This window comes from Castanea sativa, chromosome 10, assembly GCF_040712315.1.
Source record: "Castanea sativa cultivar Marrone di Chiusa Pesio chromosome 10, ASM4071231v1".
Lineage (NCBI taxonomy): Eukaryota > Viridiplantae > Streptophyta > Magnoliopsida > Fagales > Fagaceae > Castanea > Castanea sativa.
Window position 1 is genome coordinate 27,669,977 of NC_134022.1, and position 19,756 is coordinate 27,689,732.

The window sequence follows — 19,756 nt, forward strand, 5'->3', positions numbered from 1 at the left end:
CTTACAGCAAAAACCAATTGACGTATTTGTTTGATGATAAAAAACTATTATAAAGAGAAAACATCATAGATTGAAACTATAATAATATGCCACATTCATCAAACAACTTTAATTATAGTCTCTTTTAACACTTGAATCTTCAATCTTTTTGTCACGTAGAAGTAGGACTGTAAACGAGCTGAGTTTTGTCGAGTAGTGAATGTTCAAGCTCGGCTCGACAGCAAAAGTAAAATGTTCAAACTTGGCTTGAGCTTGATACAAGCCTACAAATAATGTTCAAGCTTGAGCTTGTTATAAAGTATAAAAGCTTGAGTTCGGCTTGGCTTGGCTTGATTCATTGGTCAAGCCAAGCTCGAGCTTAATATCAAGCCCAAACTCAAGCTCAATATCATATTTTTGAGCTTGAGATCCAACACAAGTGTATTATCAAGCTTATATCAAGTTTATTATCTAATCTATTTGATTTAGATGAGTGGTCTCAATTTATAATTAATTAATGTCTTGGAAGGATATGAGTTTACTTGTCAAGCTCATATCAATTTTATTACCAAACTCATAAATAAGATTAAACTCAACTTGTTTTGTTACTTTTGTATCGAGCCTTGGTGTTTACAAACTTGTTCACGAACAATATTTTTTATTTGGGTTCGGCTCGTTTATTAAACAAACCCAAAACTAAAATTTAAGCTTGGCTTGTTTATAAATAAACAAACATGAACGAGCTTTTTATTGAGTTAAGCCCGAGTTGTTTATAAACAGCTTAGTTCATTTTCAGTCCTACGTAGAAGTTACCGATACTAAATTTCTAATGTATCTTATCATAACAAAATGACTCCACATTACCCCATTTCTACTAACACCTGCATGAGATTTGCCTACCTTAAATTTTTTTTTTTTTTTTTAAAAGAAAGAAAAAAATGGGGGTAAAAACAGAACACGCATGATTCGGTCCCACCCTGTTTTTTTTGTTTTTTTTAATGAATGTCCCCATCCCTATGAACCAACAAAAAGCACAGCTTCACGTTAAAACAAAAAATAATGTACAAAATAATAATAATAATAATAATGGGATACCTGGCCCTTAACGGTTGGAACCTATAAATTTTTTTAAAAAAACTTTTGAGTTCCTCACTTGCAAAGTTTCCTTATAAATATGCCACCATTTTTGACTTCCATACAGACCATACTTCTCTCTCTCTCTCTCTCTCTTGTATCCGTAATTTCTGCAGTTATTAAAAAACATGGCTGACGATGTAGTATTAGAAGCCATTACAAACGAAACCAAGGAGGAAGTTTCTCAAGATCAAGAGCTCAAGGAGAGGAAACTTTCATGGCAAAAGTTACGCAGATATGACTCTTTGGACATCGAGTCCCGCAGCTTTCATGGTCCTCGTCATGGCCATCACTCCAAGGTATTGACACCGCCACCACTTCCCAAAAATCTCCTTATCCCACATCACACACATCAATTAGCAATTTTTCTTGCATGCCACTAGTATAGGAAGACACTTATTTTGCATTGTTTTACATCTTTTGGGTTAACTTTTTTTTTTTTTTTTTTGGTTAAGGCTATGGATTGGTCAACGATCTTGCCTCTAGCATTTCAAAGTATTGGAGTGGTGTACGGGGATGTTGGTACATCACCACTATACGTGTTTTCTAGCACTTTTTCCAATGGTATCTCGCACAACGATGATATCCTAGGAGTACTTTCTTTGATCTTCTATACCATCACCTTAATTACTCTCATCAAGTATGTGTTGATTGTTTTAAGGGCTAATGATAATGGCGAAGGTATGATCCTACTATGAAAAAAGTTCTCTTCATGTTACAATATAAATTTTTGGGTGGTCTGATTAAAGATCACCCCCTAAAGATATAAATTATTGAACCAAAATTTTGTTTTCTCGATCGTAATATATTCGTACTATTACCACAAAGTTTCTCAAAAAAAAAAAAAAAAAAAACTATTACCACAAACTTTCTTGTTTCAAAACTTTTTCACAAAATGTTTAGGCTCGATTTTTAAGAATTTCACAAAAAATAAAACTCTATTTTTAAATAATTTTTGATAAAATTTCAAGTTGACTTTTAAGCAATCTGATGCCAAATTAATCAAAATTTCATAATCCACATGGTTTATATAGTTTCAGTATATGTTGGTAGTGAACACGATGGTAAGACTCTAACTACTTAATTGCTTAACTCAAAAGATTAAACATTTAAGTGTAATTTCAATTATATTATATTAATCATCGACTCTTTTCATTATTATTTAATGTAAAATTTTATTCACATGTACATACCTAGCTGTATTAATTTTCATTGAAACAATAACCATTATTTTATTACTAATTATATAATGAAAATCAATTTCAGGTGGGACATTTGCCTTATACTCTCTCTTATGCCGCTATGCCAAGGTTGGTTTTATTCCGAATCAACAGGCTGAGGACCATGAAGTGTCAAATTATGAGCTTAAAGTGCCAAATGGTCGTGTACGGATGGCATCGTGGCTCAAGTCTACGCTAGAGAACAGCAAATTTGCGAAGCAAATCTTATTGTTTGCCACAATGCTTGGAACGTCCATGTTGATTGGGGACGGTGTTCTTACTCCTTGTATCTCAGGTTTACACCTATACTTTCTAATTTTTTTCATTTCTACATTAGTACTTATGATTATACCATGCATACGGTGTTTTCATTTCTACAATAAGTTTCTATTTACCTTTCCTTTTACATATTATATTCGTAGATGGTTAGTAATAAAATAATTATGTATATGGCTGTGATATGAGATCAATTTTCTTGGTATTCTATCTACCATTACTAATTCATGTTGACTAGAACATTAAAAGTAATTTTTCCATGTATTGCATAGGTGTTTCTTTTTCTTATGCAACAATGTCACATGGTTTTTTTCTTTAAGTATAAATATTCTTCTTTTATTTTTATATTGTTAAATTAATTAATGCAAAGCTAAAACCATAATTTTAGAATATGTTTAAAAGATCAAAGCAGGAGTACATATATAAACCAAAGAAGTAAAAAAATACCGCGGTTCATCCATAATTATATATGCCTCAGCCTCCGTTCTTCATGCCTATAGAAAAGGGTCCACCTTGTTTTTAAGTGCTTGTAAGTTGAGCTGATTGTGATCAAATAATGCATTATTATAAAGTTAACCATTTTCTCTTTCTTTCATACTTTTGTTTTGTCTATGTATTTGGTATAATATTGGATTATTCGGATAAATAAATAAATAAATAAATATATATATATATATATATTAATTAGATTATTAGTCCTCGCGCAGGCACGGATTTCTTAGTGTAGTTATCGATTAGAGAGGGTCCCGCAAAAAAAGAAAAAGAAAAAAAAAAACCAAATATATTGTTTGGATGAGTTAAAAGAGAGGAAAAGGAACTGTTCCATTATCTTAATACAGTCCCTTCAAAAATGGGGCAAAACCTGATTTCTCTAGAATTGACATCTTTATGCCTATTTTCTAAGAATAAAAATAAGAAGCAATGTTTATTATTTCAAGTAAAAAAAGAAAAAAAAGAAAAAAGAAAAAATGATATAATGGTAAATTTATATATATAAGAAAAACACCTTAATTATTTTCATTTCATTCAATTGCTTTTTAAGTTATCATTTTTATTCGGTATATTAATTCTTTAAATTAATAACTCTCAAACACAGTATTATAGCCTTTTGCAACATGTACTTCACATTTTGTTGTTTTACTCTCTATTTATTTGGCTTTTAAATGCAAATTACAATCTTCTCTTTTGCAATGTTTGTGATGTCAGTTTTATCGGCTGTGGGAGGAATCCAGATAGAATCAACTAAAGTAACACAAGGTAACCATTTGGCTATGTGGCACATCATAATTTCTTTATTTAACCAATATATGTATATATATATATATATATATATATATATATTTATATATACACATATAAATATATATTAATTATAAAATATAACGTAGGTATTCCCAACAATTTTCCAGATTCCATGTAGGCACACCGTATAATTTTGGCAAAAGCAAGGCAATGCACAATAATGTAAAGTGCCTTTTTTTTTTTTTTTTGTTGGTAAATCTATAAAGACCAAAGATTCTACCAACCTAAGCCCACTTAGAATAATGAGCTTGTAGGGTTCAACCTAGGCCAAAATCAATAAATTTGTAAGAGAGGGAATCAAACAACAAGAGAGGACTCAGCCCGAGGATGACAATAAGGGAGGAAGATCTCTTTCTATAAAATAAGTAGTTCAGTGTATTAATACAAGCTTTCCCAAGGAGACCAAAATTACACATGAAAGTACATTGTTCATGTTCTTCTCTCAGTGTTCTTATCTTAATGTTCCTTTTTCCAAGATATTTTTTGTTGGCCTCTCTTTTTTGGAAACCTTCTTTTCCTTATATACTCTCCCCTACTTCACATCTTGACCATCCATCCCTTCCTAACCAGCCTCCTCTCATGACACTTGTCTCTTTCTACATTTGAAGAAGGTGGTGGAAGGAGTCTGCTTAGCTGTGACTTGTACTACTCAGGTCATTTCCTCATTAATGCAGTTGATAAAACTGTTGCCCATTATTTAATGCAGAGGCTACAGGCTACCTCAAACTAGAAACTTCTCCTATGATCTCTGATTCCCTTTCATCAGATTCCTCTTCCCACTTAGAACGCCTCAGAGTCCTTTTGACTTATCTCTTCTCCTCCCCAAGCAACCTTCTTCCTCAGGCCCATGGCCCGTGGCATTCTCCCCACATTGTGACTCTTCAACTTCATCATCGGTCCTCAAGCACCCACAAGTACAAAGTACCCTTATCTATACTATACTTTTCTACTTAATAAAATATATTATATTAATAAAAACAGATTATGATTAGTGGTTTTAATTTTTGATTTTCCAGAAAAAAAAAAAAAAGAAACCTCTCAAATCAAAATGCCTTATGTATACCGTCCACACCTTACTATATTATATTATACTAGTCGCTAACCGGTACCTGTGCAATGCACCGAAAAACTAAAGACTTTGAAAAAAAATGATGAAATATTTAACTTCTATACTTTTCCATAGTTTAGAAGTGTTGTCTAACATTTAACGTTATTGAGTTGCAAGTGCATAGTTACTAAAACCTATAAAGTAATTTACAATTCTTAAATTAATAAAGTAAAACTCCCAATAGTTATATATACACACACTTAAAACTAATATAAACTGCAAATATATAAACAAGGACCATGATATGAGACACACCAAGTTTCAAATTTGAGTAGCAATATGACTTTCTCGTAGTGATAACAATATAGACAATTCAAAACATGGAACAATATCAAAATTATAATACCTAATTCTATTATCTTTTATGTTGAATCCAAACAAATAATTAATTGAAATTAATCCAAACAAATAATTAATACACCAAAAATCATAGCATTTAATAAGAAATAAAAAAATCACATGAACCTAAATAAAAAGCATTTAAGGTGAAAATTTTACAAATTCTTTATTGAAATTAGGAATATATTCTTAGGTCCTTTCATAAACTAAAAAAACAAACGGGATAAACCTTTCATAGTCATCATTAATATATTTTCACAAAATCAAAACATGAAAAATGCAGTAAAATACTACAAAATTTTTACTAAAATAATAAACTAACTCTTTCAATGATGATAACTATTAAACATACACGGGAAAATAAAAAACACTAGATTTTTAGATAGATAAATATTTATAAAGTACAATTGCACTAAGAATAGATATAAATATACCTGCTCCATATCTATATATCATCTGAAATTGATTCTTAGAGAACCAAAAAAAAAAAAAACAAAGAGAACATATAATTCAATATGACATGTTCTCTGTAACTTGAGTCTACTGACTACAGAGCAAAGCGTAGAGACTAGACTGAGAGAGTTGGAAGAAATTGAAACGAAAAAATTAACTACATAAAATGTGGGAACTTTAAAAAAGAAAAAAGAAAAAAAAGAGTCAAATATTAGTCAGAGGAATCCTAGGCTGTAATCCATTAAGTGCTCCAAAGTCCAAATTACTTAATTCAGAAAACAAAATGTATGGGAAGCATTTATGTAAATGATAAAGAGCCATTGGTTGCATGACACTAGACTAAGATTAAACGCCATTACAGGGTATTAAAAAGGATTGGCGAATGTTTTTGATGAATTTTTTGTTATAGAATTTTAGTTGAAGTAGAATTTTCAAACTCTTGAAACATATATCTAATAGAGTTTTATTTAAACTAAACTACTATAACACTTGATAAGATAATTACACGTTAAAAAGAAATAATAAATATATAAGATATAAAACCTAAAATTAAAAAAAAAATCTTAAATAAAAAGAAAAAGAAAAAGAAAATAGTGATGACATGTAAAATTGTGGAAGCTCTAGAGGTTTCGGTTATATATATATATATATATATATATAGTGTATAATTTGATGACTTCATTTTTTTTATTTTTCTAAAAGACCTCAAGTTAAAAATAAAAATGATAGAAAGAAGATATAAATGAGGATAAAACTGTCAAAGAAGAAATACAAAAAAATTTTAATAAATGAAAAAACTTAAATGTAGGAAAGTGAGAAATGAAAAAAATAAGTTGGTAGAGTGAGTTTCTATCTTAAAATCAAACTATCCTCTCTTTTTTTTTTTTTTTTTTTTTTTCTTTTTTGGAGAAAAAAATCAAAACTATCCAAAACCACAAATGTGGTGAAGAAGTCATAGTTATAATAAAATTAAAATTATATTAAGAAAACTTTAAATTTAAACAATTCATATAGTGAATAGGGAGTTAATAACAGTTATAATAATTTGACGAAATAGGCTTAATTTTATTTATTAAAAAAAAGTCTTTAAGTCCATGGAGTCATGAGATAAGACTAATAATGATGATATTATTATTATCCCAAAAGCAAAAGACCTGTTGTATATATGAGACTAAATTTTTTAAAGTAGAAAAACGAAAAAAAGAAATCTTAAATGTAAAATGAGAGAGAGAGAGAGAGGTTGTTATTTCAGACTATCCATAGCCAAAAATGTAGTGGTAAAGAAGTTTGTTATAACTTATAATAAGAAAAATAAATCTTTATTAAAATTTTTTAATTTAAACTATTCATAATCACCTATACTTTTCTGATTAGAGCAATCAGTTTCGAGTGAATGGAGGACAAGTGATGAGACTAATATTACTAATTTCTAAATTGCCAATCTCATGCAATTTTAAATTTGTCAATGTCAATCAATTTGACAAGAAACTAATTTCTAATTTGTCAAATCAATATTGCCAAAAACTTTATAACTTAATTATTATTTTTCAGTGTTTTTAACATAATGTTCAGGGTTAAAATCCCCACTCTCCAAATTATCGGGGAAAAAAAATCAATTCAGCATCATATGAAAATTGAAGTCTAAATTGTCTAATTTATGTCGAATGCCAATATGTATTAAGTTTAATGATCAATAATCGTTTAACTCCGCAAAAGCAATATTTCAATTGATATTTACACGACAAGACATTTTATTAACTACTACTTATTTTGTCTTGCACAGATATGGTTGTTTGGATATCAGTGGTTATATTGATTGTTCTATTCGCGGTTCAAAGACTTGGAACTGATAAAGTAGGCTATACCTTTGCTCCGATAATTTGCATTTGGTTTGCGTTTATTGGCGGCATTGGCGTCTACAATTTCATCAAATATGACCCTGCTGTAGCTAAGGCAATAAATCCATACTATATTATAGATTATTTTCGGAGGAATAAAAGAGATGCTTGGGTTTCCCTTGGTGGTGTTGTCCTTGCCATAACAGGTTGCAATTTCTTCCCTTTGTAAATTGTAATATTATATATATACCTTCAATAAGCTGAAGAGTTTGTTAATGTAGTGCTACTTGTAAAATTATGCAGGAACTGAGGCTTTATTTGCTGATCTTGGTCACTTCTCAGTTCGATCCATTCAACTAAGCATGTGCTGTGTGACCTATCCATCTCTTATATTGGCATACACTGGACAAGCATCCTTCCTTCGCAAGCACAATGATCTTGTTGCTACTACCTTTTACAAATCCATACCAGGTAATTGCTGGCTACATATCCATGGCCATATTGACATTCTTTCTTCTCTTTTTCTCTCTCTATATACATTCATTGGCATTTGACCTGTATAGTTAACTAGTTTTGAGTGTGGTATTTTTATATGATGCGCAGGACCTTTATATTGGCCAACGTTTGTGGTGGCTGTGTTAGCATCAATTATAGCAAGCCAAGCCATTATATCAGGGACTTTCTCTATAATACAACAATCCCTCTCTCTAGGGTGTTTCCCTCGAGTGAAAGTAATCCACACATCAACGAAGTATGAAGGACAAGTTTATGTACCTGAAGCTAATTACCTTCTTATGGTGGCTTGTGTAGCAGTCACTTTGGGTTTTAGGACAACAACTAACATTGGCAATGCCTATGGTAATCCACAACCTACATATATAATTTTACCTTGTCTTTTTATTTTTTATTTTTAATTTTTGTTGAAAAGCTTATTTGACAATTATTAAAAAGTTAGCAAAAAATACAATTATACTTAGAAAAAGTATAGACTTTGAAAAGTTGTACATAACAAATAAGTTAATAAGCTAATAGAAAAAAAAATAGTCCAAACACAGCAATATAAGATTCAAATAGAGTCTCATATATATGAGTTGCAACTAAAGAGTTGTTAATGTGCTTTGTGCAGGGATTGCAGTGGTTTTTGTAATGACCCTCACATCATGCTTCATAGTTCTAGTGATGGTCATGATATGGGAAACCCACATACTTCTCGTAATTCCATACATTCTTATCATTGGCAGTGTAGAGCTTGTATATTTAAGTTCAGTCCTCTACAAATTTGACCAAGGAGGATATCTTCCCCTAGCATTCGCGGCAGTCCTAATGACTGTAATGTATACTTGGAACACTGTTTTCAGGAGAAAGTATGATTATGAGCTTAGGCATAAGATTTCTCCCGAGACGTTAAAGGAAGTAGTTGCTAACACAAGCCTTTGTCAAATGCCTGGACTTGCCCTGTTCTACTCAGAGCTTGTTCAAGGCATCCCACCAATTTTCAAGCACTATGTAGCGAATGTGCCTGCATTGCACTCTGTCCTTGTTTTCATCTCCATCAAGTCACTTCCCATAAGCAAGGTTCCAGTGAAAGAGCGTTTCCTTTTTCGCCAAGTAGAGCCTAAGGAGCTTAATGTCTTTCGCTGCGTTGTTAGATATGGATACATGGATGTGCAAAATGAGCAAGAGCCCTTTGAAAAGGTTTTGATAGAAAACTTGAAGTTGTTTATTAGAGAGAATTTATGGTTGTCCAAAAATGTGCAGAATAATAATGTTGAGAACGATGGAGATACACTGGATGAGAGGCATGTTGAAGAGGATCAATCAGAGGAATTTGAAAGACAGATTGAGACTGTGGACAAGGCATGGCATGCTGGTATTGTTCACTTCATTGGTGAGACTGATGTGGTTGCTGCAAAAGGAGCTAGTGTTGTAAAGAGAATTTTGATAGATTATGCTTACACTTTCCTGAAAAGAAATTTAAGAGAGAGTGAAAAAGTGCTTGATATTCCTCACAAGCGTATGCTGAAAGTGGGTATGACTTATGAACTTTAATGGATTAGGATGTGAAAGATAATAATAGCAGTGTGAAAGAAACTTTCTTTTCTTTTCTTTTCTAACTGTGAGAAGCAGCCAGTTATATATATCTAGTGTGCAAGCAAAAAATAAAAAGATTCACTACAACATATAGATCATGGCAAGTGTAATCAAATGGTTCTCCTGGAAATTAAGTGTGCGGATGGCTTTATTTGCTGATTCTTGTAAAAATTTTCTAGAAATAAATTTTGATGATTGTGTCCTTGTGTGGATCTTCTTTGTTTCTTTGTTACACACCAATAGTTTTTATTTTTTTGAAATATACTTTTTTGGCCAATATTTCCAATTAAAAGTAAGATTTATCATTTATATGATACATAAAAAAAGCGGAGGATTAGTTAGAATTTTTTTTCCAATTAATCTTACTTTGCTAACAATTTCGTTAGTTGCCTGGTTTTGAAACAACGTGGGAAACTAGCATCTCGAGTTTTAAAAACTCAAGATCAATGCAGAACTCGAGCTTCTAATACTCGAGTTAGGGATTTTTCATACAATAACGTGGACAAATTTTTCCACATGGATATCGAGTTTATAAAACTCGCTTTTAAACTCGAGTTACAAAAACTCGTTTTCTAACCACTTAAAACCTAGAATCCAAACCTCACTCGTTACTCTCCCTTTCAAACACTCAAAATATTCAAACACTCACTCTCAGACACTCATCACTCTCAAGCTTTCAAACCCAAACTCCCTATCAAACACCCAAATCAGTTACTCTCACACTCACTCTCATATGCCCAAATCTGTCACTCTCCCACTCACTCTCAGACACCCAAATTTGTCCTCCTTCAGACACCAAAACCCACCCAAATCACTTACTCTCACCCTTAAACACTCTCCTTCTTCAAACACTCTTGTCCTTCAGACACCGGTGGCCACACATTTAGACATTATTTCATCGGAGATGCTCACTCACTCTAACGGAGACACTCCTCTCATAGATGGCCCGAAGACCCTCAGTCAAAATCCTCCTTTAAGGTATGTTCTTTTAGTTTTGGGTCATTTAGATTTTCCCCCTTTTAATTTTGCAGCAAGTTGCATGCACCAAGAATTTTGAATATAACACCTCATTGTCATTACTCTCACCATAGAATTTTGAATGTGGATCAGCAGGTCTCTTATATATTTCCAAATATTATTATTGTCATCTACTTTCAATTATTTCCTAAAATGCAACTGGAACTTTAGTGTGAATGTTTGTTGTTGAACAGTAATATGCTGAATTGAGCCTTTGCCTAGATCTGTAGTAAACATTCTTCCATGGTGATTCCCATTATTTAAAATGTGTCATAGTAGTAACCAACTTCTTGTTTATTTAACTGTTCTTCCTTGATAGTAAGGGATAGACTGATCACACTATCACTTGAATTTCCTTTGTTCTCCATTGAATCTGTTCAAAACAAAGAGCATAATATTTAAAAGCTAGCTTGGATAATCACAGAGCTAGTGTGTGGTTTAGAACTCCACTATAATATTCTGTCACGCCCCGAACCCGACTATAAAGATAGACACGTGACAAGTGCCACACGCTTATACAGTAAGCACTCTACAAAGTGTGCAAGGCCTTCTTAGCAACTAAAATTTATCCTCAAAAATTAAATCAAATAAATCACAAATACCTAATTAATTTCTTTATGAATAGATCTCCAATAATTTAATAGGAACAAAATCCAAACCTCATGTACATAATGCCAATTGGCCAATAAATATAAAACTATTAAAAGACCATCCAATCCCAAAATCATTGAGCTTCTTTTCCTGCTCACAACACAAAATCAAAACCCCTAAAACTTGCTATTCTTCACAATCTGAAACTGGAGGAGAAAAGAGGAGTGAGCTGACAACTCAATAAATAACCAAAATCCTAATAAGTCCCATCAAGCAATAGATCTGTAAAGTATAAGATGTAATATGTGTTTTCAAAAGTTATAATATACTATGTGTTTTCAAAATAACTGAAGAAGTTTCATAGTCTTAAAATAATAAGTTGCACATAGATCGCATACTTTAATCATATATCATAGATGGTTTAGAAAATAGTTAGTTTTTCATATATCAAAAGCTATAACTTACAATAGGTTCCAAAAACACATAAGCAATTTTAGTGACTCAAAATAGTTTAAATACTCAACATTTCCAAAATCACATATATAGTTTTAAGGACTCAAAACAATTCAATATTGAAATGTAATTCATATCCTTAATAATCTTATGACTATGGTCACGCTATATCCCTGTGACTCGGCATCAGAGTACCAATGAATAACCCTCATTGGCTGGGTATCAGAGTACCAATGAATAAACCACATTGGCTGGGTATTAGAGAATCAATTCATAGTCAGATTGTCCATAAGCATATATATCAAATCATAGTTCAAACCAAAAAATATACCTCATTCAAATACATATATATAATCATATATTCTGTATTTAAATATATTTTTGATATTTCTATATTCTTTGCTTTGAATCAAAATAGCCAAAAAAAAAAAACAATAAAATAAAATAAATCTTATATTCAATGCTCATATATATTTGTGAAAATTCTTTATTCTTTACTTTGAATCAGTATAGCTAAAAACAGTTAAATAAAATACATCATATATTCAGTAATCAAATATATTTATGATAATTCTTTACTTGAATTCAGTAATACAATAGAAATAAAATTGTAACAACTGTAAACGATTTTCATAGTTAAAATATTCAAAATAAAACCAATTAAGATAAGGTTACTTACCTTAAACCAAAGCATATTCAAAATCCTTACAGTTTCCCAAGACCAATCCAATGTAAACCTTTTAGAAAACCAAATAAAGAATTTACTCCAAACAAGTTTATCACTTAGATACTTGGACCTCAAATCTCAATGCCATCCAACACCATGAAGACAACAAAGCAAAGATGCTTTACACATGAAAAGACTAAGTCCTTAGAAATCTTCAAATAATTGGTATTGGCTTCATCTTTTATCTATCAATAAGGAACCTTAATGACAAGCCAAAAAAAATTCGACCCAACCCAACCCATCACATATGTCCAACCCAACCCACATGGGTTGGGTTGGGTCGGGTTGAACCCATGGGTTGGACAATTTTTTTTATTTTTTTTATTATTAAATTGAACCCATATTTTTCTATTAATTATATAATATATTTAAATATATATTAAAGAAAGTAATAGGATTTTATATTATATATGTTTGTAGGAATCGATGAAGTGCTCTATAGCTGGGTTTTAATTTTAAAAAAAAATATTTATTTAATATATAATATATTTTAAATATATATTAAAATATGGGTGGATCGGGTCGAGTTTGACGGGTTTGTAATTTTATGAGCCAAACCCAACCCGACCCGCTACAAAAATTTTGTTTATAATCCAACCCAACCCACCAAGCCCTAAAAACTGACCCAACCCGATGGGTTGGGTTGGGTCGAGTCAGGTTTGGCAGGTTGGTGGGTTTTCTGCACACCCCTAGTTACCCCTAAAAAATAAATCTCCTTTTTATTTATTTATTTTGGAACTGGGTATTACAATCTCCCCACTTATAAGAATTCAGTCCTCTGAATTCATCACAAGAGGAACCAATTTATCACACTTCCACTGCTCTACTCTAAAGTCACAATCATATTGGTCTATCCAAATTTATCACCCATCACCACAATAAGAGCAATTAAACTATGAAGAATTCCTTTTTGATGCCTATTACTCGTCCCAAATTACAATATAATTCACCTCCATAGTGAATATAAATTTCAAACCCACATATTCAAGTAAACCTAGTAAAAACGATAGTTTCCTCAATAAGTAATCTCCAATAATTCTAAATGGTGAAGGAGCCTCCAAGGTTGTGATAAAAGAAAACCACAACCAAAGTCTACCGTAAATCATATGCTCTGACATCCTATTGAGTTGTATATTACTTCCACTTAAATATAAGTTCAAAACTATTTCACAACATATACAGAGACCTTTCTTTCCTCAAAACTTGTAAAATAAAAATTTTCAAAGCAAATGGAGCCATGATGCTTCCGCTGCATAATACAATACCACTATAAAATCTCTTATTCAATTACCCATAGTTTAAGAACAACCATATTACGAAGAATGTATGATTCTTTAAAGATATGCATATCTCTAGTCTAAATAGCTCTCTAAGTTCCTTTCAATATGAATAAAGGTTCCAAGGTCCATTCGTTTAGATTAACCACAATAACTGATTTTCCATCAATTACTAATTTCAACAAAATTCCAAGGCCTAAGTAGTCTCCAAAAATTACAACAAGGGAAATCCAAAATTTTGAGATCTACCATAGACCATTGAATGCTAGCATCTGTTTAATTCTATACCTCAAAATTAAGTAGTGCATCCAAAGTTCCATTCTTTCATAAGTTCAAAACTCATTTACAATATGTGTATATCTTTTCTTCCTTGAGTTTTGTAAAATAGAAATTCCAAAGTCTCCATAAATAATCTATTAAGTATTTATATAAGGGTCTGTCATTGAACATCTATCTTAATCATAAATTATCTTCACAAATAAGCAACATTTATTCACCTTTAACCTCTAGATGATACTTGGCTAGAACTTATTGAAGAGTTGGGTTCCTCATAAATATATTTCCTATTATGAAATCACAATCTCTAAGTGTACATCGTCTAGAAGGGAATAGTCCATGAAGTATCTCAAACTACTTTTTTTTTTTTTTTTAACCTTGCAAATAATATTGTCCTAGCAGCCTAGAACTTAGAGTACAATGCAATTTATAATAATTAACCATCTGCCAATATAAAACAAAAGGTACCAGAATTGGCTATAATTCAAATTGTAATAGTCTCTCAAAACAAACTCTCTTGCCACCCAAATCCATCAATATCCAATCAAAATATGGTTCACTAATCCAATTTTATAATACCACAAACATTGCTTTCTACACACTTCATGTTCTATTGAGTCAATCATTATCTATTATTAGCTAAAATCAAAGAATTGCATTTCTAGCATCAAAACTTATTCCCTAGAATATTAAACAATCTTGCAAGTCCATAGAAAAGAAATTGAGGACCTCAAACTTCTAAGTAACAAAACATGTCTCAAAAACATTTAAAGACTACCTCACACATAAATTAGGCTAGGGTAATCCATGTAGGCCAGCCCTAACAAGAACAATGATCCAAAGGAAGTTGGCCCTTAACATTAGAATCCAAGGAAGTCCACCAATATATTACTGATTTCTTTAAATACCCTCCGAATTATATAATAATATATAATATAATGTGAACTACAATAACCACAAATTGATTTTCCTTAACACTATGAACCTTCTATTAATTTCCTAACTCCATATAAACTAAAATCAAGGAATCGTAGCTCTAACATCAAACCTTAACCCCTAAATAAAGTTTTGCAATTTCCAATTCCCTAAAAGTACTCCAAATTATGAATAGGACATATAGTAAACTATCATTCACTAATTAGACCTATGAGAATTCCCTACAGATCAAACTAACCTCAAGTAGGTCAACTATATTAGGCAAAACTATCAAATGAGTTTACAGAAGATCAGTCACAAAATAGCCAGAAGATTTCCTTTGCTTGTTCTTTTCTCACTCTCTTTTCCTTTTCAATAAGATGAAGTTTTAATAACCAATCTAATCAATTACAAAATTTTCAAGAGTAAAATACACCCACTTAACATCAGTATAAGAACATAGAAGTATAACAATTAAAATCCTCCATTTTGTTTTATAAGTCGTGTAGGCATAACCCAAGAGACATAAATATCAAGTCCTTCAAATATGACCTAACAAATCATCACATGATGGAACCTCACTTACACTTCTTATCAGGTCATCAAACAACACTATCTATGACCTAATAACCTTCATAAACAATAACTAGAATTGTAATGCCCAGGGCGTAGATTTCATTCTACATCAAAACCTAGCATAAAGTCTACAAGATCATAACTTGGCTCTGATACCATTAAAATTGTCACACCCCGAATCCAACTATAAAGATAGGCATGTGACAACTGCTGCACACTTATAAAGTAAGCACCCTACAAGTGTGAAGGCCTTCTTAGCAACTAAAATTTATCCTAAAAAATTAAAGCAAATAAATCCAAAATACCTCATTAATTTCTTTATGAATAGATCTCCAATAATTTAATAGAAAGAAAATCCAAACCTCATGTACATAATGCCAATTGGCCAATAAATATAAAACTATTAAAAGACCATCCAATCCCAAAATCATTGAGCTTCTTTTCCACTCACAAGACAACATCAAAACTCCCAAAACTTGCTATTCTTCACAATCTGAAACTGGAGGGGAAAAGGGGGGTGAGCTGACAACTCAATAAGTAACCAAAATCCTAATAAGTTCCATCAAGCAATAGATCTGTAAAGTATAAGAAGTAATATGTGTTTTCAAAAGTTATAATATACTATTGTGTTTTCAAAATAACTAAAGAAGTTTCATAGTCTTAAAATAATAAGTTGCACATAGATCGCATAATTTAATCATATATCATAGATGGTTTAGAAAATAGTCAATTTTTCATATATCAAAAGCTATAACTTACAACAGGTTCCAAAAACACATAAGCAATTTTAGTGACTCAAAATAGTTTAAATACTCAACATTTCCAAAATCACATATGTAGTTTTAAGGACTCAAAACAGTTCAATATTCAAACGTAATTCATATCCTTAACAATCTTATGACTATGGTCACGCTATATCCCCGTGACTGGGCATCAGAGTACCAATGAATAACCCCCATTGGTTGGGTATCAGAGTACCAATGAATAACCCGCATTGGTTGGATATTAGAGTACCATTGAAAAACCCCCATTGGCTGGGTATCAGAGAATCAATTCATAGTCAGATTGTTCATAATCATATATATCAAATCATAGTTCAAACCAAAAAATATATCTCATTCAAATACATATATATAATCATATATTCTGTATTTAAATATATTTGTGATATTTCTATATTCTTTACTTTAAATCAAAATATCCACACAAAAAAACAATTAAATAAAATAAATCTTATATTCAATGCTCATATATATTTGTGAAAATTTTTTATTCTTTAATTTGAATCAGTATAGCTAAAAACAGTTAAATAAAATACATAATATATTCAGTAATCAAATATATTTGTGATAATTCTTTACTTGAATTTAGTAATACAATAGAAATAAAATTGTAACAACTGTAAACGATTTTCATAGTTAAAATATGCAAAATAAAACCAATTAAAATAAGGTTACTTACCTCAATCCAAAGCCTATTCAAAATCCTTGCAGTTTCCCAAGACCAATCCATTGTAAACCTTTTAGAAAACCAAATAAAGAATTTACTCCAAACAAGTTTGTCACTTAGATCCTTGGACCTCAAATCTCAATGCCATCCAACACCACAAAGACAACAAAGCAAAGATGCTTTACACATGAAAAGACTAAGTCCTTAAAAATCTTCAAATAATTGGTATTGGCTTCCTCTTTTTTATTTATCATTAAGGAACCTTAATGACAAGTCAGTAATACCCATAATGGCCAACACACATCTAGTTACGTTGCCCTCAATAAGAATCATGGAATAAAAGTGATGTGCTTTTAGTGGTGAAATTTTGCTTAACTGGACATATACTGGTTGGCTTCTTAGATAGGAGAAAAGATGAGGAGGGGGGGGGGGGTGGATGGCAACTCCTCTTAGAAATCTTTAGGCAAAAAAGAAACAAAATCCTTAGGTTGGCTAGGGTTTACATGATACAATTAGGGTATAGATATTGCTAACTTCAATATCAAAATTACTAAGTTACCCCCAAAAAATAAATCTCCTTTTTATTTAGGAACCGAGTATTACATATTCCAATTAGCCAAGTGACATAATCGAAACTGGTTTGTCCTGAATTCCATTTGGTTGTCTAGAAGCTGTAGGCAAAGAGAGATAATACGAATTCTCAGAACAATTTAGGCATAATGACGTTTTTCTCTGTGTATGTAGGTGGTAAAAATGTATTTGTAGTTGCTATATTTTTACACATGTTTACATTTTGGTTTATGTCATCATCTCTGATACCACTTGATAGGCCAAAAATGTATTGATCCCTTGTGATGAATTTATTGATTAATTGCCTAAGTTTATTAATTAATCAAATTAACATGCAATGTACATGGCAGCACAAACAAATCACCAACTAAAATATAATGCAGCGGAAAATAAATTTGACATGGTGATTTTTTTACAAAATGGGGAAAACCTTTGAGGCAAAAACCCCACCGGGTGATTCTAAGGTCACCACTCTTGAGAATTCACTATTATAAAAAAAAAGCGGTTACAAGTAAAGGAATCCCAATACCTTATACCAACCTATAGTTGAACCCTTACCCAAATACCCAATTGGACTTGTTCTGTACTGATAATCTCTCCTTGTATTGCATGGCTCCTAGTACATGACTAACCAATAGATGTGTGGATCCCAGTACACGACTTTATTACCAACTTTAGAAGAATGTTGGCTACAAAGTTCTTCTATTCATCACATGATGAAGATCATGAAGTTGCTTAGTCACAAAACCCTACGATGTACAAACACAACAACTTCTTCAAGATGAACTAGGGCAACTAGGTTTCCAATCATACTTTTCTTCACACTTGTGGAATTGTGCTCTTGTGCAACTGTGCAACCTGTGACGGCCCTTAAAATAATCCTTATATATGTTTAGGGTTGTAAGAAAAGAAAGCCCAAACATACTTTACATTTTTAGACCCCTTAAAACACAAGTTGTTTAACCTAGTTATTTAGCCAAGTGATTACTTAGTTAAATTATTCAGATCTAGGTAAATGCAATCAAATCATATTATGTAAAGTAGTGTAGAAAAGTAAACAACACACGATATGATAACCTAGGAAAACCAAACCGGTAAAAAACCTGGGGAGGATTTAACTTAGCTATCCTCAAGGTAAAACAGATCTACTATGAAAGAATTGAAGTTTTACAATACTGTCCAAACCACCCTCAATGCGGGAGCAGTCTTTGGCTTGGCTACTATACATGCAGAGGTAATTTTGTGACCAATAATTCCTCCACCCTTATGTGTATACCCACTCACAAACCCATCCTTATCTTCATCCTCAGGCCCTTCTACTTCATCCTCTAATGATATCATGAATATGATAGAAACCCTTCCCCCAAAAATAAAAGACCAAATAAAAACCCTGACCCTCCAAGCCAGATCCAAAAGAATCATTCGAGTCCTCCATGATTACATCAAACAACACCAAAGCCATTTAGACCACTAACATCCTATTGCTACCTCGAGTAAAAAACTTACTACCACGACCACGTGACACCTTCGAGTCCACGGACCACTTCTTCTCAGATCCACAACATCCACAAGTATACCACTTGTATTTCTTGAAGTTCTTTATGCAGTAACTGAATTGATCACCAAGCTCTCGACATCAATCTCGATCTTGATAACCCTAAGTATGTATGAAGGCAAACACCTCTAGATCTCACAAGAGATTCACACATACAGCATAAACAACAACCATAAAACGTGGCTAGGGTTTTTCTTTTTATACTTAAGGCAAAACATAAAACCCTACACATCAAACAGGGTTGGGCTAAGTTGGAAAATTTTGCAGAAAAAAAAAATTTGCACAAGCTTCGATAGATCGAGTCTAATTTTTGATTAATCGAGCCTTGCAGATTTACATAATAAATCTTGTAGTACACTCGATTCCAACTATACAATAAATACACTTTGAGAAACCTAATTCTAGACTCTAAGTTTTGATCATAGTTTGCCAATATTACACATTGAAGTTCTAATACATTTAGATCCTAAATCCTTAGAACCTAACACATACACGGATTGGTTGAAAATTAGTTCTGAAAACTAAACTTCATAAATCTCGACAGATACCCTATCTATCGAGCAACTGTCGAGCCTCGGGCTGAAACAGCTCTTTTAAACCTCGATAGATA

General features: G+C 31.8%; 1 protein-coding gene across 1 annotated transcript; it reads left to right on the forward strand.

Annotated features, from left to right (window-relative positions):
- Nucleotides 1-1,192: 1,192 nt before the first annotated feature.
- Nucleotides 1,193-9,946, forward strand: LOC142613858 (potassium transporter 5-like). The gene is made up of 8 exons (XM_075786372.1): nt 1,193-1,412; nt 1,569-1,794; nt 2,380-2,628; nt 3,816-3,866; nt 7,595-7,855; nt 7,953-8,120; nt 8,253-8,507; nt 8,776-9,946. The coding sequence occupies exons 1-8, from the start codon at nt 1,242-1,244 to the stop codon at nt 9,696-9,698; spliced, it is 2,304 nt and encodes a 767-aa protein (XP_075642487.1). The 5' UTR covers nt 1,193-1,241; the 3' UTR covers nt 9,699-9,946.
- Nucleotides 9,947-19,756: the final 9,810 nt, after the last annotated feature.